Raw genomic sequence first — 26,492 nt, forward strand, 5'->3', positions numbered from 1 at the left:
CTGTAAATCTAAAGTGGTAACCTGTAAAGGCTTTTAAAGGCTTTTAAAAATGTATTTATTTTGTTGCCACTGCACGTTTGTGCGCAATTTTAAAGCATGTCATGTTTGGTATCCATGTACTCGGCCTAAGATCATCTTTTTTATTTCATCAAACATTTGGGCAATATAGTGTGTTTTAGTGCATTAAAATTTAAAAAAAGTGTGTTTTTTCCCCAAAAAATGCGTTTGAAAAATCGCTGCGCAAATACTGTGTGAAAAAAAAAATGAAACACCCACCATTTTAATCTGTAGGGCATTTGCTTTAAAAAAATATATAATGTTTGGGGGTTCAAAGTAATTTTTTTGCAAAAAAAAATAACTTTTTCATGTAAACAATGAGTGTCAGAAAGGGCTTTGTCTTCAAGTGGTTAGAAGAGTGAGTGATGTGTGACATAAGCTTCTAAATGTTGTGCATAAAATGCCAGGACAGTTCAAAACCCCCCCAAATGACCCCATTTTGGAAAGTAGACACCCCAAGCTATTTGCTGAGAGGCATGTCGAGTCCATGGAATATTTTATATTGCGACACAAGTTGCGGGAAAGAGACAAATTTTTTTTTTTTTTTTTGCACAAAGTTGTCACTAAATGATATATTGCTCAAACATGCCATGGGAATATGTGAAATTACACCCCAAAATACATTCTGCTGCTTCTCCTGAGTACGGGGATACCACATGTGTGAGACTTTTTGGGAGCCTAGCCGCATACGGGACCCCGAAAACCAAGCACCGCCTTCAGGCTTTCTAAGGGCGTGAATTTTTGATTTCACTCTTCACTGCCTATCACAGTTTCGGAGGCCATGGAAAGCCCAGGTGGCACAAAACCCCCCCAAATGACCCCATTTTGGAAAGTAGACACCCAAAGCTATTTGCTGAGAGGTATAGTGAGTATTTTGCAGACCTCACTTTTTGTCACAAAGTTTTGAAAATTGAAAAAAGAAAAAAAAATTTTTTTCTTGTCTTTCTTCATTTTCAAAAACAAATGAGAGCTGCAAAATACTCACCATGCCTCTCAGCAAATAGCTTGGGGTGTCTACTTTCCAAAATGGGGTCATTTGGGGGGGTATTGTGCCACCTGGGCATTCCATGGCCTCCGAAACTGTGATAGGCAGTGAAGAGTGAAATCAAAAATTTTCACCCTTAGAAATCCTGAAGGCGGTGATTGGATTTCGGGGCCCCGTACGCGGCTAGGCTCCCAAAAAGTCCCACACATGTGGTATCCCCATACTCAGGAGAAGCAGCTGAATGTATTTTGGGGTGCAATTCCACATAGGCCCATGGCCTGTGTGAGCAATATATCATTTAGTGACAACTTTGTGCAAAAAAAAAAAAAAAAGTGTCACTTTCCCGCAACTTGTGTCAAAATATAAAATATTCCATGGACTCAACATGCCTCTCAGCAAATAGCTTGGGGTGTCTACTTTCCAAAATGGGGTCATTTGGGGGGTTTTGTGCCACCTGGGCATTCCATGGCCTCCAAAACTGTGATAGGCAGTGAAGAGTGAAATCAAAAATTTACACCCTTAGAAATCCTGAAGGCGGTGCTTGGTTTTCGGGGCCCCGTACGTGGCTAGGCTCCCAAAAAGTCCCACACATGTGGTATCCCCATACTCAGGAGAAGCAGCTGAATGTATTTTGGGGTGCAATTCCACATAGGCCCATGGCCTGTGTGAGCAATATATCATTTAGTGACAACTTTTTGTAAATATTTTTTTTTTGTCATTATTCAATCACTTGGGACAAAAAAAATAAATATTCAATGGGTTCAACATGCCTCTCAGCAATTTCCTTGGGGTGTCTACTTTCCAAAATGGGGTCATTTGGGGGGGGGTTTGTACTGCCCTGCCATTTTAGCACCTCAAGAAATGACATAGGCAGTCATAAACTAAAAGCTGTGTAAATTACAGAAAATGTACCCTAGTTTGTAGACGCTATAACTTTTGCGCAAACCAATATATATACGCTTATTGACATTTTTTTTACCAAAGACATGTGGCCGAATACATTTTGGCCTAAATGTATGTCTAAAATTTAGTTTATTGGATTTTTTTTATAACAAAAAGTAGAAAATATAATTTTTTTTCAAAATTTTCGGTCTTTTTCTGTTTATAGCGCAAAAAATAAAAACTGCAGAGGTGATCAAATACCATCAAAAGAAAGCTCTATTTGTGGGAAGAAAAGGACGCAAATTTCGTTTGGGTACAGCATTGCATGACTGCGCAATTAGCAGTTAAAGCGACGCAGTGCCAAATTGGAAAAAGACCTCTGGTCCTTAGGCAGCATAATGGTCCGGGGCTCAAGTGGTTAAGGGATCACGTTGAGAAGGCTTATTGGAACTGATGCTTATCTATAAGAAGTGCATTAGGACTACAGTTTGGAAACTGCCTGTATCCTGACCTGCTTCCTTTTCTGGTGTGTCAAGTTCCCCATGTTCCCCGGGTTAGACTTTTACGTTTCTCTTTTTAAATGTTTATGCTTTTTATACTGCCTGATTTACATGTTATCAATATCATCTGCTTCTGATGAAATTAAAATTAGTTCACAAAACCCTTTGAGAAACCTCCTCCAAGATGTTTCTTTGTCTGTTTAATAATGCTGGCATGTCTTGCTGATACAACTCCACCCAAAAACTAAAACACTGCTATCTGCTTTTGCTTATGCCTGTTTAATAATGCTGGTATGTTATTTTTTGCTTAACCATCTGTAGACCTGTCTACATTGCAATGCTTTATTGCTTCCTTGTCTTAACCAAAATTATGGCCTGTGATCTCTAGTAACCTCTTGTTGTTCTGTTTCCGAAGTGAGAATTTTGCTCTGTTTAGCCAGCCATCCATTATTACCTTCTGATTTGATAATAGGAATGCACCCACCCCCATCCCTATCAGTATAAATCTAAGCATCTTTTTGGGGGAGGCATTTGCAGGGGGCACATTTGCAGCTGGGGCTCTTTCTCAAAGTGGGGGTGTTTCTATAAGTGGGAGCACTTCTGACTCTGCACTTGAGCGAATGCACAAAGCAAAAGAACACAAGAAAATACTTTGAAAAACATCACACAGACATCAGGTGACCTTGTTTACCCTTCACCTCTTTCACCTTGTAACATGCACTCTCTACCACTCCTTTTGACAGCTCTGTGCCCTATCCCTAAACAATCTCTCCTTCACCCCTCTTCTCCACCCCACAGCATATCTATATCACCCTCACTTCTGTCCTCTCCTTATTACTGCACCCACCAACTTTTGCTAATTCTAAATCCACACAAACAAAAAATCTCCAGGACACTGGGGCACGTCCCTTCATATAAATCCCACTCCCATATTACCTCTCTTACCCTTTTGCTTCTCCTAACCTCTGGAGATATATCCCGAAACCTTGGGCCTCCATCATTTAACTGTACTCAATGCACCCATTACCCTGCACACTCTGGTAGCAGCCACAATCCACATAATCTAGTTCCATTTCTCTTCTCCCCAAGACCAGACTCCCTTTCTCTTGCGCCCTTTCGAATTCCCGCTCTGTCTGTAACAAACTCACCTCTCTCCATGACCTCTTTATCGCTAACTCATTAAATCTACTCGCCATTCCAAAACCTGGCTTCATGAATCCGACACTGCATTTTCTGCTGCCCTATCCCATCGTGGTCTTCTCTGGACTCACTTCCCCAGATCCAGTAGATGTAAGGGAGCGGGTGTCCGAATCCTTCTAGCCCCACATAGTACCTTTCAGTTACTTCACCCACCTCCCTCTCTGTCAATCTTTCGCAACACACTGCATTTGTCTTTTCTCTCCAGTTTCTCTAAGGATAGCTGTGATCTATAGGCCCCCTGGACTGGTATCAACCTTTCTTGATGACTTCTCTGCCTGGCTACCCTACTTTCTTTCTTCTGAAACCCCCACAATCATTCTGGGTGACTTCAACATCCGTATTAATACTAACACTCCTGCCACTTCCAAACTTCCCAGTCTAAGCTCCTCCTTTGACCTGAAGCAATGGATACATGCTCCTACTTACTCTGCATGCAATACCTTTGACCTTGTTTTCTCCTACCTATGCACTCCTTGCAACCTCTCTAACTATCCAGTCCCTCTCTCTGATCACCACCTTATTAGTTTCACTCTCTCCCTCTCCTCCACCTCCTCTCCTTCCAACTGCTTAAAAGTTACCAGCAGAAATCGACATCATCTCAACCCTTCTCTTCTCTACTCTGCTACCAACGACCTCTATGACAAAATCTCACCCCTATCCTGCACCAACCTAGTCACTTCTGTCTATAACGCTTCACTTCTAGCCTCACTGGCCTCACTGGCCTCCCTCACTACACACAGAATCAGACCCTGACCCCTACAACCTTGGAAAACAGATGATACTAGAAGGCTGAAAAAACATAGTCGTGCTCATGAGCGCCTGTGGCATAAGACTAAGCCTTTCAACCAATATAAATCTGCCCTCCAAAAATACAATTCCAGCCTCCTCACTGCCAAGTAGACCTATTTTATAACTCTCGTTAGCAATTTATCATCCCGTCCCCATCAACTCTTCTCTACCTTAAACTCCCTACTTCTTCCTCCACTGCCTCCACCCACCAACCCACTCACTGCCCAGGAGATCGCCAGTCACTTCAAACAGAAGATTGATGCAATTTGCGAGGAGATCTCCATTGTTCAGATACCCTCCATGCTTTACACTTTATGCCCACAGGTACAATCATTACTTCCCTCTTTCGACCCCACCACTATAGACGAGGTTGCGAAACTACTTGCTAACGTCCATCTTACCACCTGCCCTCTGGATCCTGTTCCCTTAAAATGCTACCTTCACCCTCTGGCTTTATTCTACACTCTCTAACCCACATCTTCAATATCTCACTCTCTTCTGGCATCTTCCCTAACTCTCTCAAACATGCACTTGTCAGCCCCATACTTAAGAAAAGCCCTCACTGGACCCATCCAATCTTAACAACCTACACTTCATCTTCTTGCCTCCCTTTTTATCCAAACTCCTTGAACGTCTGGTGTACAACCGACTGAGCGACCACCTTGCTGATAATAGCCTTCTTGATCCCCTTCGTCTGGATTTCGTCCTCAATACTCCACAGAAACTGCTCTTCTTAAACTAACAAACGATCTACTAACGGCCAAAACCAAGACCTCTCTGCTGCCTTTGATACGGTTGACCAACCCCTCCTCCTCACAAAACTCCATGCCTTTGGTCTCTGTGACTGTACTCTTCGCTGGTTCTCTTCCTACTTATCCAACCGCCCCTTTGAGCATTTCTTGCAATTCTACTTCCTCCTCTCCTCTTCCTTTCTCTGTTGGGGTCCCCCAAGGTTCTGTTCTTGGACCTCTTTTATTTTCAATCTACACCCCCTCCCTGGGTCAGCCTCCCATGGCTTCCAATACCACCTCTATGCAAACGACACCCAAATCTATTTCTCTACCCCTCAGCTCACTCCCTCTGTCTCCTCCCGTATCACTAATTTACTAACAGATATATCAGTCTGGATGTCACACCACTTCCTCAAACTCAATCTATCCAAAACCGAACTTATCATTTTTCCTCCCCCATGTGTCCCTTCCCCTGATCTCTCTGTCAAAATCGATGGCACAACTATAAGCCCATCCCCGCATGCCAAGGTTCTAGATGTAGTCCTGGACTCTAAACTCTCTTTTAAGCCCCACATCCAATCACTGTCCAAATCTTGCCGCCTCAACCTCTGCAACGTCTCCAAAATACGCCCCTTTCTAACCAATGACACAACAAAGCTCTAAATTCACTACTTGTTCATCTCTTGCCTAGACTACTGCAAATCCCTTCTCATTGGCTTACCTCTACATAGTCTACATCTCCCTTCTTCTATCCTGAATGCTGCCGCCAGACTCATCCATCTCACCAATCGCTCTGTGTCTGCTATTCCTCTCTGTCAATCCCTCCACTGGCTCTTCTGACGGTTCTTAAATAACGGGGGGGACTTCCCTGTGGCATTCCCCGTGATGTCAGAAGGAAGCAGGGTTACGTAACGGGTGACCCTGCCCACTCTGACGTCACGGGGAATACCACAGGGAAGTCCCCGTCAAGTCCCCGTGCGTCAGAGGACCCCGCCTCCCGTTATTTAAGAACCGTCAGAAGAGGAGAAGCGTCACACAGCGGGAGCCCCCCTCCATGCCATCATGGATGCGGAGCAGCCCGAGGAGAAGAAGGAAAGAAGACGCCGACACCACGGAGGAAGATGCCGGACCAGAACACCGGAGGAAGAACCAGAAAAACCAGAAGAACCAGAAGAAGAAGAAGATGGAGGAAGAAACCGAAGGAAGATAGAAGATAGAAGAAAGAAGATAGAAGAAAGAAGAAGCATTTAAATAAAGGAATTGTCAAAAACTGTCTCTTGTCATTTTTAACATTTTTAACAGTTTTTTTGTGAAATGGTAGGGGTACCCCCCTTACCATTTCACACAGGGGGGAGGGCCGGGACCTGGGGGTCCCCTTGTTAAAGGGGGCTTCCAGATTCTGGTAAGCCCCCCGCCCCCAGACCCCCACAACCACCGGGCAAGGGTTGTGGGGATGAGGCCCTTGTCCCCATCAACATGGGGACAAGGTGTTTTGGGGGGCTACCCCAAAGCACCCTCCCTATGTTGAGGGCATGTGGCCTGGTACAGTTCAGGATGGGGGGGCCACTCTCTCGTCCCCCCCTCTTTTCCTGCGGCCTGCTAGGTTGTGTGCTCGGATAAGGGTCTGGTATGGAATTTAGGGGGACCCCCACATCATTTTTTTTTTAAATTTTGGTTCGGGGTTCCCCTGTGGGGAATTCCCATGCCGTTTTTATCAATGAACTTTTATGTATATTGTCGGACCGGCAATTCATTATAGCCGCGAGTAGTTTTAAATGTAATTAATTTCTTTGAAATGTCATTTTGCTGTCAGACTGTTCCTAAACACGGGAAACATGCGCCCCTTTACAGGCATACTATAGACACCCCCCAGGTATGAAATTTAAAGGGATATTACACTTTTATTGTTTCACTTTAAGCATTATTAAAATCACTGCTCCCGAAAAAACGGCCGTTTTTAAAACTTTTTTGTGCATTGATTCTTGGGGCAGGACCCAGGTCCCCAAACACTTTTTATGACAATACCATGCATATAAGCCTTTAAAATTAGCACTTTTGATTTCTCCCATAGACTTTTAAAGGGTGTTCCGTGGCTTTCGAATTTGCCGCGAACACCCCAAATTGTTCGCTGTTTGGCGAACTGGCGAACAGCCGATGTTCGAGTCGAACATGAGTTTGACTCGAACTCGAAGCTCATCCCTATTTGCAAGTATGGGAGCAAGAGTATGTAAGAGAGTCCCATGGTTAAGCTTTATATTAAAGTCACGGGCTCGTAACATGTGGAAGGAAAGTTAAGAGCGGTATGTTAAGGCCACAGGTGAAACCCTTAGGGTAGGCCCTGATGGGCAGGGAGGGGGGATATGGGAGGGGAGGAGCGGGTGTCAATTTGGGTAGGGGGGGTAAGGTGAGGGTTAAGAACCACACATTATTAATAACACTAGTATTTTGTAAGACACGAATTGAGAGAGGGTAAGGGCATGGTGAGAGGGAGAAACATACAGATTGGAAAAACCACTCGAGCTTAAGAGCTGTGAGTGAGATTGTTAGGATGATCACTTTTTTACTCAATTTTGTGTTGTTTTCTAGTGTTGATTTATTTTTTTATTTTTTACCATGCAAGAAAAGAGAGTCAGTATAGCCTCATGGAATGTCCTGGGCCTAGGGGATTCAAGAGAGCCACTGTTCTATCTGCATTAGAGGGGAGGGGGCCAGGTTTACTTTGCCTGCAGGAGACGCATTTAACTAAAGACACGTTGATACAATTGCGCAGTCGGGGGTTCCAAACCCAATATCACTCGGTCTATTCCTCCTTTTCAAGGGGGGTAAGTATCCTGCTTGGGAGGGGAGTGGCTTTCTCCTGCAGGGAAATTTGTATCGATGAGAAAGGCCGTTATATTTTCCTGCTTTGTTTGATTGAGAACAAATTATTTGTGCTGGCGAACATTTACATTCCCCCCCATTCAAGCTAGAGGTTCTATACAAATTATTGGAGTTTGTGCTAGATAAAGAAGGGACTCCGATAATAGCAGTGGGTGACTTTAACAAAGTGCTCAACGGGAGTCTAGACAGATTGTCGTTGGGTCATAGGTCCAATACAGCAGGTGAGAGTCGGCTATCCTGATTCATAGAGGAAATGGGATTGAGTGACATATGGCGTATGCGCTATCCGCAAGAAAGACAGTTCTCATGCTTCTCAAGTTCCTATCTCACTCTCTCTAGAATTGATTTGGCCCTGGGTAACTGGGAGGCAATATCAACAATAAGCAGTATAGAGTATGGCCCGAGAGGAGTCTCGGATCATTCTCCACTCGTGCTGACAATAAAGGTCGGGGATAGGACCCCTCTTAGAGCGTGGAAAATAAACACGTGCTGGTTGGAGTTAATTGGAAATTCCACAGAAGTGGTATCTAATCTAAAGGAATATGTACAAATTAATACAGGTTCAGTATCAGCGGACGTGGTTTGGGACTCCTTGAAGGCCTATCTCAGAGGCCTCCTGATTCAGCAGGTGGCAAGAACTAAGAGGAAAGCCAGAGAGTGGGAAGGAGACGTTAAGAGAGAGGCGATATTGGCAGAAGATCCAACCTTAGATAGACAGAGGGAATAGTTGGATAAACAACAAGTGTACAAAATGGTTATTACAAGGAGGATGGAGAACAAGCGCATATTTCAGAAGGCAGTGCCATTTTGGAGAAGGGGAAAGGGTTGGTAGCATGTTGTCCCTTCTGATCAAATCCAACACTTCTCCCTCTTCCGTCTCTGCAATTAGGACTACAAGCGGGGACATTACTACTGACGCTATAATGCGGGTGTTTAGTAATTATTATAGGTCTCTATATAAATCTAATAGGGATGAAGGGAGTGAAATAACAGATGATTTTCTCCAGGGAATATCAATCCCATCCCTGTCAGAGCAGGCTAGAATAGATTTGGAGGCACCAGTGACTTTGGAGGAACTAAAACGGTCAGTGGCTGGGATGTCCAGCCAAAAATCACCGGGCCCGGATGGGCTTCCGGTGGAAATATACATAAGATATGTAGAGGTACTCCTCCCAGAATTGCTGGAAACATTGAGATGGGCATTAGCTAATGGTAGACTTCCTACTTCAATGTTAGAAGCCACTATCACCGTAATACTTAAGGAGGGGAAAGATCACTTGGATGTTTCCTCCTATCGCCCAATTTCATTATTATGCACTGATGTAAAAATTCTTGCGAAAGTTTTAGCAACCCGCCTAAATAGATACATTCAAGGGTTGATATACCCGGATCAGTTGGGTTTCATTCCCAATAGATCAACAAGCATCAACATTAGAAGAGTCCTCTTAAATATGCAGATTCCCACTGATAACTTAGGTGCTAAGGCTGTCTTGGCCTTGGATGCTGCCAAGGCCTTCAACAGTCTAGAATGGGACTACCTATGGAAGGTGCTAATCTAATTTGGGTTTGGCCCTTCCTTTATTAGTTGGGTGAAGTTACTGTATAATGAACCAAGAGAAAAAGTTAAAATTAACAACAAATACTCGGAACTGATCCAGCTGGAGAGAGGGACGAGACAGGGTTGTCCCCTGTCTCCCCTATTGTTTGCTCTTGCAATGGAACCCCTAGCAATTATGACTAGATCAAGGCCAGATATACAGGGGTTCCGGCGCCAGTTAGAAGAAGACAGTATAGCAATGTTTGCAGATGACGTCCTGTTCTTTCTTGGGGATGGTGAAGCCTCACTGAACCCAGTGATACAGATGGTGGGTGAGTTTGGATGCCTCTCTGGCCTGGTCATCAACTGGGAGAAGTCGGCCTTATTACCGATTGACCCACTTGGTGACCAGACATTACCGGGAATCTCCCTTTTGAAAGTAATGACCAAGTTGAAATATATGGGTGTTTGGATCACGAGTGACAACCAGTATTCTAATAATAACTTAGCCCCACTGTTGTTGAAACTAAAACAAAAGGGAGATATTTGGTGCCATCTTCCCCTATCCGCTGCAGGGCGCTGTAATCTAATAAAAATTATATGGCTTCCGCAGATACTGTATATGCTGCACAATTCCCCGATTTGGATAGATCAAAAGTGGTTTAAGAAAATAGAATCCCTTTTAGGGAACTAATTTGGAAAAAGGGCCAACCTAGGATTAGCTTGCAAACGATCCAATTACCGATTAAAAACGGTGGTATGGCGATACCTTACCCGAGATTATATTTTTTGTCATCTCAGCTGCAACACCTTGGGGGTTGTAGAACTATAAATGGCGGGAGCCCTAACAATAGAATGATGATAAAGGGGGCTCCACATAATACATTAGTGGAGACACTAGAGGCAGACTCCTTTACTGATAGATTCCCAACAATCAAATTAGTTAGCAAAGTGTGGCAGGTAACAAAGGCATTAATGGGATATAATGGGCTAACAGAGTATACCCCCTTATGGCATAATAAAAACCTTGCAGAAATAAGGGGTATAGATAGACCTGAGGAATGGGAAAGGCAAGGTATTAGCCACTTGATTCAGCTATTTGAGGGCAACCTTATGAAGTCCTTTTTAGATCTAAGACGAGAATTTAACATATCAAATAAGACATGCCATTCAAACACAGTTCAGGTCTCAGATCATAGAGTGGACCCAGATCCCCATACTTCTGAAAATCATCAACTCACCCTCTACTAAAGGTTTAATCTCCAAGATGTACACTAGTTTGGGCAAGAGAACTATGAGTGGAGTGGGTCCTCTCAAAAGCAAAGAGGGGTGGGAGAGAGACGTAGGGACAATAACTATGGTGCAATGGGATAAGATTTTAGAACAAGGAGCCCTGGTCTCGATCTCCCCTTCGCAGAAATTTTCTCATTTCTCATTTCTCACTCTAATCCATAGAGTCTATTATACCCTCCAAAAAATGTTCAAACTGGGTTGGAAACAAAATGATGAGTGTCCCAGGTATATGGCGACAGGAGACCTTCTCCACATGGTATGGAAGTGCCCAAAGCTCTTTAGATACTGGAGGGGGATAATTACTAGAATAAATAAAACCTTCAAGAGCTCATTGGAGCCTGAAGCCAAAACATGCCTGTTAGGGTGTTTGGGGGAAGATAGACTCCTCCCCGGTACCATAGAGGTAGTGTTGAGGTGTTTGTTCCAAGCGAGAAAACTGGTTGCACAAAAGTGGCAGGCCCAGGCCCCCCCGACGGTGGAAAGTTGGATTGCAACTATCAGCTCCATGGTTAGGCAGAACAATATCAGAAAGTTTGAGACAATGTGGGGACCTTGGCTGCAGAGAATGGGATGTCCCATATGAGTGCCCCTGCTGTCTCTTCCTTTCTCTCTTTTTATCATATGGTCCTTTCCTTATCTCTTCCCCTGTCAACGGGGAGGCTCCTTTTTTTTTTCCTCTTCACCTATAGAGTTAGACAATCAACATCCTGATAGGTATAGACAATGCTTGGGTGATGTGTGGCGGGGGGAAGGGTGAAGGTTGGGTTGGAGGGAGGGCGTAGGGATAGAGTATATTAGTAACAATGTTCTTTTTTTTGTAATTTCCACATACTATATACAATTTATGATGCTGTACGCTTTTAAAATTTTTGTAATATGAAAAACAATAAAAAGAAAGTAATAAAAAAAAAAAAAAAAAAAAAGATTGCTTAAAAAAACAGTAACACTTTTCTATACAGAAAATTCTGTCAAATTAAATTGATAAAATGCTTTCAAATACAGGATATGCACATGTGTACTGCCTATGCTTATTCATTCACATGGAATGTAAAATAGACATTGCAAAAGAAAGCCCCAATGAACCAGGTCTTAAAAATTCAGCTATGGATATTTTCTCATTATATTTGTTTTTTAAAAAATTAAAAAATAAAATAATTCTTCACACTACTTTTCTTTTTCTATGTGTATTTAAAGTATCCTCCTCATTTTTGTTAACATCAATGCTTGGATGGATAAATGGATGGAAGAATGGATGGAAATATAGACAGATGGATAGATGTACAGTATATATAAATAAGTCTTAACTAAATTGAAAACAAATTAAACAGTTGTTATGGTATGGTATGATATGGTAAAAGGCATTTAGACTACTCTGTATACCCAATACCCATTCCTTCCATAGAAATACAATTTGATCACTTGTCTTCTTTAGCTTTATAAAATAACAGTGCAAAGATGTGCAGTGACCCTCAGTAGCCAATTACATACTCACTTTGAGCACTTTAGCCTACTGACCCTAATTAAATATTGGTTCTAGCTGGCTGCACATCATTGGTCATTGCACATTATTTATTGCTCCTTGTACAGTTTTAAAAAACATTGTCATACGTTTTGTATTACATTGAAAAACTATCTAGAAACAGTGAAATTATCACTGCTGTATACTCATTTTTATTCAGTTAAAGAAGATTTTGTGGCATTTTCCACTTTGCTTAATATATTTAGTAATAGATAACATACAACTTGAAATGAAGATTAACCAAAATGAGACCATACGACAGCCTTAATACTTGTAAATTATCCACTATAAATATTTCATCAAGATAGTACATTCCATTTAAACACTGATAGGATTATTTTAAAAACATGATTATCAGCTATAAGACAGTATTCTTCGTATCCAAGCATGGCTGACAATAGATTCATAGACTTCAGCTCCTTATCTGGGTGATAACAGGCCTGCTGTGGTGGGAATTATTTTATACAGCAAACAATCCCCATTGTCATTGCAGATTAATCATATTTAATAGGATTGCCATGAATTAAAAGCATCAGTGTGTACATACTGTTTGGTTTACTGTCAGAAGATGTGCCTAATCAAATCGAAGGGTAGCAGCAAATTGAAGAAAATCACAGCGGTACCACTTTACTTGGCCACTTGGAGACAAGAAGCTAACTATGCAATAATTATCATCTCTTTGGCAAATGTAACTGAGATTTACTGGGATTTCTCAGTGGTGGATTCCTCACAGGGGCATGAATAATAGAAACTCTGTAAGGCTTGCTCTTATTGCAACATAAAGGAGTAACTGCAGGACAGGACTAAACTGAAGTGGCACCAGCCTTGCCAATATCCTCTGGCTACTTTAGCACTTGAGTGCTCTGATTGTTACTATCCTTAGTAAAGTGGCAGCAGGAACAGCAGGAACAGATGTGGGAAGTAAAGGACACTACATTGTATATCTCCACTTTCATATCTGGGAATTTTCTGAGACTGACCCTAAGGCAAAGGTTTTAAAATACAACTCTGATTATATGCATCAAATTTCACATTTTGAAGCCTGGCTTCATCTTTGAACGTAACCTTTTTCCATTGTGTTTTTTTTTTTATTACACCTCTACTCACCTGAAAATTGTCCTCCAGACAGTGCTCACATGACCTCTGAACTCCTAGTTTGGCATCCAGTGGTCATAGTAATGTGGCACAAACTTGCAAAAAATACAAACATGTCTTATGGTAGTGACATGTGAGTGCTGTTAATGTTGACAGACTGACTGATGGCTTCAACTGGTTCTTCCATTAGCTGGTGCAGGTAGATGGCCAGTGCATCTATGTCAAGTCGGACGACAGCGGCAGCTGATGGCGGCTGGTACTCAACAGGAATGGTGAGATGGCAAAAAGGAGCATGGTGGTCACTGGCTGAGAGCAAGTGAACAAAACCGGCCACTAGGTTAGCAGGTGGGTGATCAGCAGGTACTTGACTGGTGGATGGATGGTACGAAGCTGACTGGCGGGTACCTGTCTGGCAGATGACTGGTTTGTAAGCACCAGGTTGGCAGGTAATAGCAGATAAGCAAGGTCAGGCTAGTCAGGTTGGTCACTGACAGATGGATCAGGTACAAGCAGGAGACAGGAGAGAAGTCAGGTCCAGGCCGAAGTCAAAAGCAGTAGAACAAGTCAGGAACAAGAGAAAGGCATTCTAAGTATAGCACATTCTTTGTTGTAAAGGCACAATATTCTATGCATGAACATAAAAAAAACCTTCTGTGTGCAGCAGCCCCCCCAGCCCCATCTAAATCTTACCTGAGCCCCCCCTCTCAATCCAGCAATGTCCACGAGAGCCTTGGCTGTCTGGGGACTCGCACTCCTGATTGGCTGTTGGCCGCAGCGGGAGCCATTGGCTCACACTGCTGTCAATCACAGCCAGTGAGCTAATCAGAATCATGGTTCCGTGTGTGAATGGACACAAGCAGCTTGCTGTGGGGGCACCCAGAAAGAAGCAGGGGCCAGGTGCCGGTGAGGGACCCAAGAAGAGGAGGATCCAAAACCATTACAAAGAGCAGGTAAGTATAACATGTTTATTATTTATTAAAAAAAACAAAAAAACAGGACTTTAATATCACTTTATGGTTAGCTGTGTGTAGTAAAGGATATGCAATAGAACAGTTTTATTTTATTAAAATGAGTATACTGAGGTTTGTACTGTCTGATACAAACTTGCTTGTGGCACAGTCAATAAAGCATATGGCCCTTTAAGCCCTTTCTACTGTTGATGCAACCTGACCACACCCACAGTTTTGGCGTGGCGTGGCACAGATATATTGCACATACCATTTTTCTTGTGGGGGGGGGGAAACAAATGTCCAGGCCTGTGTGCCAGATGTGCTAGCTACGCCACTGTCCCCTCCACACACACCCCCCCCCCCAAAAAAAAAAAATGCACAAGAAACTGAGAATAAAAAAATATACCTCCTCAAAAAAAATTAAACCCCAAAACAATACATTTAAACCCATTTAGCCCATTTTCAGCCCATTCAAATAACCCATTCAACCCATTTTTTTTAACCTAGCAGAAAAAAAAAATGTGCAAAACAAAAAAAACATGAAAAAACTGCAAGAACAGGGCCCAGCAGCTAAACAGTAACTATGGTTGTTGCCAACACACAAAATGCTAGTTTTATACAGGATTATACTTGGTCTCTGAACTTTGAGCACAAGAGTATGTAGCCCTCCACTGTGTAATTAAGATTAATTTAGTGCAATACAGCACAGTATACACCATATAGCAACTTACACTCCCTACATAGACTTTTAGCTCTCCCTAATCTATTCCGATGCCCATTGCTGGAAACCTATTCTTCTTTAGAGGAGGGGCTGGCACATACCAAAGCCACCATCATTGGCAATTCTAACCATGCTGACCACAGCTGAATGTCCAGGAAGGATGTTATGGGTTCTTTAAGATTTAGTTTAGCAAATTTCACCAAAAATTTATCGGAACCACAAACCTTAAACACTCCAGATTTAACATAAACCCACCATGTGGCAAATCCATTAGTTTTCTCACTCACAAGTGGGTTTTGGATAAATAGATTAAAGTCACTTTTCTATGAAATAGAGATTCTAACATCTGATAAGATGCATTTGAAAAACCAAGGGGTTTTATACATGAAACCACATTGATTTTTTTTCAATGACGGCTGTTTAGAAATAGACAGGGAATGTTGTAATTATCTTTGCATTTTTCTACCTGAAGCTACAACAGTCGTGACAGTCCTTCTGATGAGTCTACCAAAATGCTTAGCAACCAGCCTCCCATCGTCATTTGGAAGTAATAATTATATAAACATGCAACTAAAAAGGCTGTTGTGTAAAGAGGGTTTGCAATATAATTAGGCACACTGAATGAGAAAATATGATTATCATTCTGTGCTTCTAAACTCCTGCGGTACCTCAGAAATCATACTGGATAGATTGGCTACAGTCCCAATAAATTTATCAAAATGACTGAAAAAAGGATCACTTACAATCCAGGTGTCTAAAATATCTTTTTACACATAGCATATCATTGGTTGTTTAAGCACACCTGCATGTGATTTACTTGTATCATACAAAGAGAAGGAAATGTGTATTAAACATAAAAATTATACGGAAATATATAGGCGGTCATCTCTGAGCTCTCCTTATAAAAATTCTAGCTGTGTGTCTGTGTGTCATGCTAATTCAGAGACTTCAGTTTGAGTCACTAACCCAAAGTCAATGAGTTGCATACTGTTCTGGATCAGTGACTTAGAGACTGAATTCACAGTTGTGCATTGCAATTATTGCAAAGTACATTAACTCACCTGCCACTTTATAAGGTACACCTGTTGAATTGCTTGGTAACACAAATTGCTAACCAATCAGTCACATGGCAGCAACTCAATGCATTTAGGCATCTAGACGTGGCAAGGTTGACTTGCTGAAGCATCAGAATGGGGAAGAAAGGGGATTTAAGTGACTTTGAACATGGCATGGTTGTTGGTGCCAGATGGGCTGGTCTGAGTATTTCAAAAACTGCTGATCTACTGGGATTTTCACACACAACTACCTCTAAGGTTTACAGAGAATGGTCTGGAAAAGAGAAAATATCCAGTGAGCGGCATTTGTGTGGAGGAAATGTCTTGTTGATGTCAGAGGTCAGAGGAGAATGGGCAGACTGGTCCAAGATGATAGAAAGGCAACAGGCAACTCAGATAACCACTCAGTACAACCAAAGTATGCAGAATACCATCTCTGAATGAAACACATCTAATAATGAAGCAGATGGGCTACAGCAGCAGAAGATAACACCAACTGCCACACCTGTCAGCTAAGAACAGAAAACTAAGGCTACAATCTGCACAGGCTCACCAAAATTGGACAATAGAAGATTAGAAAAACGTTGCCTGGTCTGATGAGTCTCGATTTCAGCTGCAACATTCAGATGGTAGGTAGAATTTGGCGTAAACAACTTGAAAGCATAGAACCATCCTGGCTTGTACCAACGGTTCAGGCTAGTGGTGGTGGTGTAATGGTATGGGGGATAGTTTTTTGACACACTTTGGGCCCCTTAGTACCAATTGAGCATCATTCAAATAGCCTGCCTGAGTATTGTTGCTGACCATGTCCATCCCTTTATGACTACAGTGTACCCATCTTCTGATGGCTACTTCCAGCAGGATAATGCACCATGTCACAAAGCTCAAATCTTCTCACCACTGGTTTCTTGAGACATGACAATGAGGTCACTGTACTCCAATGGCCTCCACAGTCACCAGATCTCATCCAATAGAGCACCTTTGGTATGTGGTAGAATGGGAGATAAGCATCATGGATGTTCAACTGCCAAATCTGCACCAACTGCATGATGTTATCATGTCAATATGGACCAACATCTCTGAGGAATGTTTCCAACACCTTCTTGAATCTATGCCACAAAGATTTCTAAAGGTAGTTCTAAAGGCAAAAGGAGGTCCAACCCGGTACTAGCAAGGTGTACCTAATAAAGTGACCGGTGAGTGTAGATATGTGCATTGCAGTGTAATTCATTCTGAATGTCATCCCAACTCACATATGTATTGAGTTAAAATGCACCTGCACTATAGCCCACCACAATGCACAAGTGTGAATGCCCTGTGGAATATAGTCCACCGCAGTGCCAAAACTAATTCAGGTATGGATTTTGTGCTCATAGCCCAATAAAAAATGAATAGGCAACATTAAAAAAAAGAAGTTTGATAGATGCCACATTGTTGTAGTTCAACTTTCTTTATTTTGTATTCTGGCTGTCTGAGAGTGTTTTAGCATAGCTAGTTTGGTAGATGACCCTCTTAATGGATTGTGTACGCCCCTTGTGTACATGAGTGTTGTGTAGGGTTGTCACCTTATCAAGCCAAACCCGAACACTTTAGCGGCAGTTTTTTTTTTAATGGGGAAATGTGGACTTTGGTGCAAAGTGGACCTCTGATGTAAGGGAGTTCCCAGCATTTCCCCTCAAATTATTATTATTATACAGGATTTATATAGCGACGACAATTTACGCAGCGCTTTACAACATTAGGGCAGACAGTGCAATTACAATACAATTTAATACAGGAGGAATCAGAGAGCCCTGCTCGTTAGAGCTTACAATCTAGGAGGGAGGGTCAAGTTATACAAAAGGTTAATAGCTGTGGGGGATGAGCTAATGGAGAAAATAGTGCAGTTGGTGGATGGAGGCAGGATAGGCTTCTCTGAAGAGGAAAATTTTTTAGGGATCTCCTAAAAGTGGATAAATTTGGAGACAGTCTGACAGACTGGGGTAGGGAATTCCAGAAGATGGGCCAGGCTCGAGAGAAGTCCTGGAGGTGGATATGGGAGGAGGTGATGAGGTAGCTGGAGAGCAGGAGGTCTTGGGAGGAATGAAGACCATTATTTTCCAGCACTGCCTTAACCTTCTCAGGCATGGCGTTAACCAGAGCTTCACAGTTTGCCACTGGAGTCCTCTTCAACTCCTCCATGATGACATCACTGAGCTGGTGGATGTTAGAGAACTTGCGCTCCTCCACCTTCCATTTGAGGATGCCCCACAGATGCTCAATAGGGTTTAGGTCTGGAGACATGCTTGACCAGTCCATCACCTTTACCCTTAGCTTCTTTAGCAAGGCAGTGGTCATCTTGGAGTTATGTTTGGCGTTGCTATCATGTTGGAATACTGCCCTTAGGCCCTGTCTCCAAAGGGAAGGGATCATACTCTGCTTCAGTATGTCACAGTACATGTTGGCATTCATGGTTACCTCAATGAACTGTAGCTCCCCAGTGCCGGCAGCACTCATGCAGCCCCATACCATGACACTTCCACTACCATGCTTGACTTTAGGCAAGACACATTTGTCTTTGTACTTCTCACCTGGTTGCCGCTACACACACTTGACACCATCTGAACCAAATAAGTTTATCTTGGTCTCATCAGACCACAGGACATGGTTCCAGTAATCCATGTCCTTCCTTAGTCTGCATGACTTCAGCAAACTGTTTGTGGGATTTCTTGTGCATCATCTTTAGAAGAGGCTTCCTTCTGGGACAACAGCCATGCAGAACAATTTGATGCAGTTTGCGGCATATGGTCTGAGAACTGACGGGCTGACCCCTACCCCTTCAACTACTGCAGCAATGCTGGCAGCACTCATATGTCTATTTCCCAAAGACAACCTCTGGATTTGACACTGAGCATGTGCACCCAACTTCTTTGGTCGACCATGGCGAGGCCTGTTCTGAGTGGGACCTGTCCTGTTAAACCGCTGTATGGTTTAGCCACCGTGCTGTAGCTCACAGTTTCAGGGTCTTGGCAATCTTCTTATAGCCTAAGACATCTTTATGTAGAGCAACAATTCTTTTTTTCAGATCCTCAGAGAGTTCTTTGCAATGAAGTGCCATTTTGAACTTCCAGTGACCAGTATGAGAGCGTGAGAGCGATAACACCAAATTTAACAAACCTGCTCCCCATTCATACCTGAGACCTTGTAACACTAACGAGTCACATGACACCGGGGAGGGAAAATGGCTAATTGGGCCCAATTTGGACATTTTCACTGAGGGGTGTTCTCACTTTTGTTGCCAGCGGTTTTGACATGATTGGCTGTGTGTTGAGTTATGTTGCGGGGACAGCAAATTTACACTGTTATACAAGCTGTACACTCACTACTTTACATTGTAGCAAAGTATCATTTCTTCAGTGTTGTCACATGAAAAGATATAATAAAATATTTACAAAAATGTGAGGGGTGTACTCACTTTTGTGAGATACTGTATGTATGAAGCGTGTGTAAATTTATTAAACTACATAAATACCTAAAATAAATAAAAGTATCAGATGTAGTATTCATATAATGTGGAAATATAAAATATTTTATTTTTAATTTACTGATTAATCTGGCTACTTGAAAACCAAAGTATAGGTGTGAAATTAACACAAATATAGGTTGATCTAAGTTCTTAAATTGTCTTCTTACCTTTACAGGAAACATCAGACATGATCAGAGAAAGAATTTTAGAGAAGCTAACAGATGCAATTGAATATAAAGCAGCTCGTCAATGCACAGATACATCAAGTAAAAGTGTTTCCCAGAAAAGATCAAATGTGAGTACATGGAAAATTACGCAAGAGGAAATATTGTTGTTTTTGAGTTTTCCATTGGATTCCCCAAGGATTCTTGGTCTTCCTACTAGTAAGCACTCACATCAGGGATAAACTATATCGATTAAACTCATGTCTGTAGTGATTAGTATTGTCAAGAAGACTCCATCAGAAGATCAACACACGTTTCAGTGCACATATACAGTAACTGTAATTAAATGTTTACTTTGGAAGTGAACATGAAATCATGCCTCATATGTTGAAGATAACAAATCATAAAAACAAAATATAATTGAAAAAGGGAGAGGAAAAAAGGAGATAAGAAGATATAGATATTGCTGCATAGATACATAAAACAGATAGACAGCCAGCGTTTGTTCGGTAGATAGATAGATAGATAGATAGATAGATAGATAGATAGATAGATAGATAGATAGATAGATAGATAGATACTGTAGATAGCTCACTCTTCTTGGCTTTGAATTTTAGCAAATGACACAAGTTAATCACTTTCACCTTCCTGGGTATAAAGGTGTTTGTGCTAACACAAATCCAACACCCTGTAAGCTAAATGTGTACAACATATGAAGCTGAAAATATAACCCCAGTTGTTCTACATGTACATGATCGTGATATACTTAACCTTGCTGATAACATAGAAGCCATTCCAAATATATTAACAACTTTAAATGAAAGTGGTGGTTTTGTTTTTTTATTAAAGATCATGCATACTAAAGCAATAAAATAACTTTAAGACTAGACCTCATTGGTCTCTGTATCAGAATTGGAAATTTACTAAAAAATTGCTCTTCATAGTGATCTTTGAAGATCTTTAAGAGGGAATAACTTCACAGTACAAGTAGCTAGAGAGGTCAGGGGTGTTTTGACCATTTGTTAAGTTTAATGTCCATAGTCTAAGAAAATGTGCTTATTAAAGATACAATTGCTGAAAGCAGGAGCTTAACTATAGCTATTATGGGGCCTAGAATGGAAGAGCGGGCTAATCTGAGAACAACATATACTGTACCTTATTGTAAAGGGGCCTTGGAGTTAGGTGAACAGACAATGAGCCCCCTCCCATGGCCAAAATGATTTTCCACAGCTTTTAGTTAGGAGACAAGGGTAGCAGGAGGCATCCTTCATGATGCTCTCACTGATCCCTCATGATCTAACTAGTACAAGATGTCAAAAGGGAAAACTTCCCATACTTCCTATCTAACTTGCAGTGAGATACATAATATGCCCCTTCTACTTCCACTCACTGTCAGTCAAGCAAACAAATAGGGAAAAAAGGGTGAAGGCAATTAAGAAGGTGTATGGGAGAGAGTTGAGAATATAATAAAGGATGCATGCGTCTATACTCCCCTCGATTAAAGAGGATACATAAATTAGATATGATAATATACCCAGCCTGTTCACAGTTCAGCATATTTGGACAGTTTACCCATCCACCAGAACCTTCAGCTGAGGTACATAACTGAGGTACCTCCAAGGATAAGGAGAGAGTAGATAAAGACAGAACGACGACAGAGGCCGCGAAAGAGGTCCTTACAGTGTAGTCCATAATAAATAGTGCTGCGCTCCTTAATCATTTTTCTTTTACAGAAAAAATAATTGTTGCCTCATATGTAGAAACACACATAGAAATAAACCCAAACCTTGAATCCTAAAAAGTCCATGTGACTATAAATTCAGATATCCCCATAAATTAAATGCATAACATGCATATATAAATGCTGCTGTCTTTGAGAAAGTCCAGGAGGACGCAATGCGTCAGGTAGGAAAAGTCTGTGACATCATACCTCTGGGCACACTCACTGTCAGATGGATAGAGTCTATGTTCTGGTAACAATTGTGGACTGGAGAATTTTGTGTTAATGCACAAGTCTATTAAACACATGTGAGTACAATTTTAGAAGTTTAATTTTAAAACATTTACAGTGAGCACTATAGAGTCTCTCAGTATTTCCTTATGAAAAGAAGGAGTTCTTATAAGTGAACTCAGATACTAAAGGAGACCTGTGGAGGCTGTGGTATAATGCTATAGATGACCTCCTGTTAATACTGAAGTACACCGAAGTAGGTGAGGGCACATCTGGGTGGATGGCACAAGCATACTGGGAAATTGTTTTCTGACACCATGATTTACTGTGCTTTTTTTGTGATTCACAGCCATCACGTTGGGACTGTTTGAGATTTTATCTTTTATTGAAACCAATAGCATTTATTAGTTTTTGTAGGATTTCTAAATTTATATTCACATGGACTTTTTAAGATGAGAGGTTTGGGTTTATTTTTATGTGTGTTTCTACATATGAGGTAATTATTTTTTCTGAAAAAAATTTGATTGAAAAGCGCTGCACTATTTATTATATATGTTTTTTTTGTGTTTGGTGATTTCACATGGGTGTTAGCTGTTCCTGGATTATACATGTTAAATTACATATAGTGCATTATTAGTAGAGTGGGAAATCTCTCTTTTTTTTACTGAGTAGTAGCTTACATATAGCTCAACACAAAATTTGAACAGGGGAAAAAATGCAATGATATACCCACATCTGTAAGGTTGCTGAGCATCCTTATGGGGGATTAGACAACTTGAGGGTGAAAGCCTGCAAAGCTAACTGTCCCTGCACAGAGAGCAGTCACACTCAATGCTGGGTGGGGTATTCTGGATGATCCTACACACCATTGTCTCTGTATTCACAGTAGGAAGTCTTTGAGCCCCAAAATATGGGAAAGTGATGTCAGCAGTGGTGCCCAAATAAAAAGGAGAAGCTGAGAAGTGGATTCTTCATACATTTTATATTTATTGCCTAGAAATATTATAAAAACAACATCAACATGTCACCAGTACCTTCGTGCTACTTCCTCAGAATCATGCATATAATACAATCTAAAAAAAAATGGAGATCCCACCATCACAAGTGCTGACATGGGTTGCAGCATAATTTTTTAACACAGACCAGACTATTCAAAGGCAGCATACAGCATTCTAGGAGACAAAAACTGCTGATAGAGGAACAAGAGAGCTTGAAATCAGCTTTAGCTAATGTAGATGTAAGTCTGTCATCTAGCAGCAGCAGCAGGTAAAGATTGAAAGCCGTTAATTTTGTTTTCTTAAAGGGACAGTACACATTGTTTAAAAGAACGATTCACTGTCCTTTTAACCACTTGCTGCCCGCCACATAACAAAATGATGTCGGCAAAATGGTTGCAATATCCTGACCAGACGTCATATGATGTCTTTCAGGATATCAAGCCGCTGTGCACCCCCGGAGGCACGCATCGTTTCGATTGTAGTTGCGGCGTGTCAGCCTGAGACACCGCAACTATGATCTCGGTAAAGAGCCTCTGACAGAGACTCTTTACCATGTGATCAGCCGTGTCCAATCACAGCTAATCACAATGTAAACAGGAAGAGCCGTTGATTGGCTTTTCCTCACTCGTGTCTGACAGACATGAGTAGAGGAGAGACGATCGGCTGCTCTCCTGACAGGCAGGGTCTGTGCTGATTGTTTATCAGCGCAGCCCCCCTTGGATGCCCACCCAGGACCACCAGGGATGCCACCAGACCACCAGGGATGGCCACCACACTGGACCACCAGGTATGCCACCCTAGACCACCAGGGAAATGCCAATCAGTGCCCAGGCAGCTGACAATCAGTGCCAAATCAAAACGCCTGCCAGTGCCACCTGTGATGCCTATCAGTTAAAGTCTATCAGTGCCAGCCATCAGTGCCCATCAATGCCCATCAGTGCCGCCTTTAGTGCCCATCAGTGCCGCCTATCAGTGCCCATCAGTGCCCAGCAGTGCCGTCTATCAGTGCCACCCATAAGTACCCATCAGTGCAGCCTTTCAGTGCCCATCGGTGTCGCCTATCAGTGCCCATCAGTGCCACCTATGAGTGCCCATCAGTGCCGCCTATCAATGCCCATCAGTGCCGCATATCAGTGCCACCTATCAGTGCTGCCTAACAGTGCCCATCAGTGCTGCCTATCAATGCTCATCGTCAGTGCCCATCAGTGCCACCTCATCACTGCCATCTCATCGGTGCCACCTCATCGTGCCACTTCATCAGGGCCGTCTTATCAGTGCCCATCAGTGCAGCTTATCAGTGTGTCCATTAGTGAAGGAGAAAACTTACTTATTTACAAAATTTTATAACAAAAACAAAAGAAAAACTTTTTTTTTTCAAAATTTTCGGTCTTTTTTTTTCATTTAGCAAAAAATAAAAACTGCAGAGGTAATCAAATACCACCAAAAGAAAGCTCTATTTAATTATAAAAGTTTAGTTTGGGTACAGTGTAGCATGACCGCGCAATTGTCATTTAAAAAGTGACAGCGCTGAAAGCTGAAAATTGGCTTGGGCAGGAAGGTGCGAAAGTGCCCTGTATTCAAGTGGTTAAAAAAGCAACTCACATGCAAAAAAAATAAACAAATAAAAAGTAAAATAAATAAAAAAATAAATAAAATAACCATACTGTAGAAAAGGTTTGGTACAGTTAATGTTGCTGCTGGGCACTGGCCTGGCCCTGAGGGTTGGAAGAAACCATCAGCAAGTAATGAAATTTTAAAGAAAATGTCAATTTAAATAAAAGTTACAATGTGTTCATGGTTGATTTTGTATTTAATACTAATTTTTTATATTGTCAAATGCAATACATTTTGTTTTAATTGTACTAAGGTTACAACATATTCCAAAATGTTTATAGAGAGCTTTGAACTGTTCATATAAAATCCTACCCCTAGTGCATGCACCACATGAACAAGTTGGGTTAAAGCCAGTTCAGCAACCAGTATCTATTTGTGTTATGGGGAGTGTGACGGAACTGTCCATCACCCAACTTGGGGGCTTCCGTCAAGATATAGCTTCCTCCAAGAACAAGTTACTTTGAGCTGATGATATTAACATCTGCTCTAAGTATCACAATCTAAAACAGTCATTGCTGGCTTTGGGCATAGATAAATATGTATATGGGTCCTCCAGTTCCCAGAGTCTGTGTGTGTTGGGGAGACATGGACTTGAATCAGAAAGAAATCCACTCCAAGGGTCCCCCAGGCACACACCTCCCAAAGAGTAGTGTTCCCTTAAAAGCCAGGGACCATAGTCAATAGGCAAGAGGCCACCCTGCAGTCCTCTCCAAAAACTCCTGTCAGGTTGGGTCTGTCACAGGGTGTACCCCATAACATCCTGGGGAAAAAAATGGGTAAGCATACAGTATATAGAAATTATCCTTGGTTGTTGTAAAACCAAGAACCTAGCATTGCAAGGGACAAATGCTAACCACAAAGCAACCCAAGATGTACTCAATGAATTTATGTCAGTAACAATATCTGAAGGGAATGTGTTGCATACCACTGTGAAATAGATTTCACAGTGAAATTCCTATGCATGTTCCATTTTCTACTTTTATATATTGAATGATATTCATTTCCTGCTAGCTGTTAAAAATATCCCTATGTATTTCTCCAGACTCAGTGCAGCTAACAGAACAGAAGAATGATGTTAAATTAACAATGAGCCATAACAGAAAATAAAAGAATAGAGAACTCTAATTGTATCTAACATTCCTGCCAGCATTAAAACAAGAACTTTGCTTCTCTTCTTTTCCCACAGCAATCTCCTAGCAACTGTGCTAATGATGACTGCAAATCAGTCACCTCTCAATTTCATGAATCCTGGTGAGTTTTAAAATCACAGCTTTTAAATAGTGTATTTTTAAGATTGGATGACTCAAGAGTAACCTTGTGATTTTGAATATTTTGTCTGCAAGTCTGAAGGTACTAATCCAGCAAAGATCAACTGTGATTTAAAGGTTTGAATCTGTCAGGAGATCTTAAATATTGCAGTGGTCTTCGTTTGCTTTCTATTTTAAAAACTCTGATCCAGAGCAGATTCTAAAGGTGGCAAGATATAATCAGCAGGGCACAGATTTAGAATTTCAGAATGAATGTAGATGTGTACACTGCATTGCTATGTAGCAACCACTAGGTGGCCCATTATAAAGCTTATTTTTTTGCACTGTGCTCTATCATAGTACCATTGCACTGTCAGTCAGAGGTTGTACCGTAAGCATTATTATACGACTCTTTTTAACTTGTTTATTCCTTTCATTTTTATTTGCCAATAAATAATATAAAGCCCTTCATAATCATCATCGTAGGAGCATTAGAAATGTTTTCCCTGAGGCTCTGAACAAGTGAAGATGAATTTTCCCATCTTATTAGGTTTACATAATATGACATACACTTGCAGATGATTAGCATTAGCACCTACAAACCAGTAAACATGAGAAGCTTCTGTAATTTAACTCACAAAAAGAATATGCATCAGTGCCCCTGAAATTTTTGCAAAGAGCTACATTCTAAATAACAATATAATTTTATCTTATTTTTTACTAGCTTCAATTTAACTGAGGCATGATTCAATTTTTGATCTAAAGCCCTTTTCTATTTCATTAGCAAATCTGAACTTGAAAAGAAGAAAAGGATTTGTT

The 26,492-nt window shown here is 41.5% G+C and overlaps 1 protein-coding gene across 3 annotated transcripts in view; it reads left to right on the plus strand.

The window, feature by feature from the left end:
* The window catches only part of LOC141131485 (tetratricopeptide repeat protein 24-like), a 215,218-nt gene that overhangs the window by 65,585 nt on the left and 123,141 nt on the right, over nt 1–26,492 (plus strand). For all 3 annotated transcript variants that reach the window (XM_073618810.1, XM_073618812.1, XM_073618811.1), the window contains exons 6-7: nt 19,875–19,994; nt 25,613–25,677. In XM_073618810.1, the coding sequence (XP_073474911.1) occupies nt 19,875–19,994; nt 25,613–25,677 (185 nt within the window). The remainder of the gene's footprint in view (nt 1–19,874; nt 19,995–25,612; nt 25,678–26,492) is intronic.

The sequence above is a fragment of the Aquarana catesbeiana genome, linkage group LG03, assembly GCF_042186555.1.
Source record: "Aquarana catesbeiana isolate 2022-GZ linkage group LG03, ASM4218655v1, whole genome shotgun sequence".
NCBI lineage: Eukaryota > Metazoa > Chordata > Amphibia > Anura > Ranidae > Aquarana > Aquarana catesbeiana.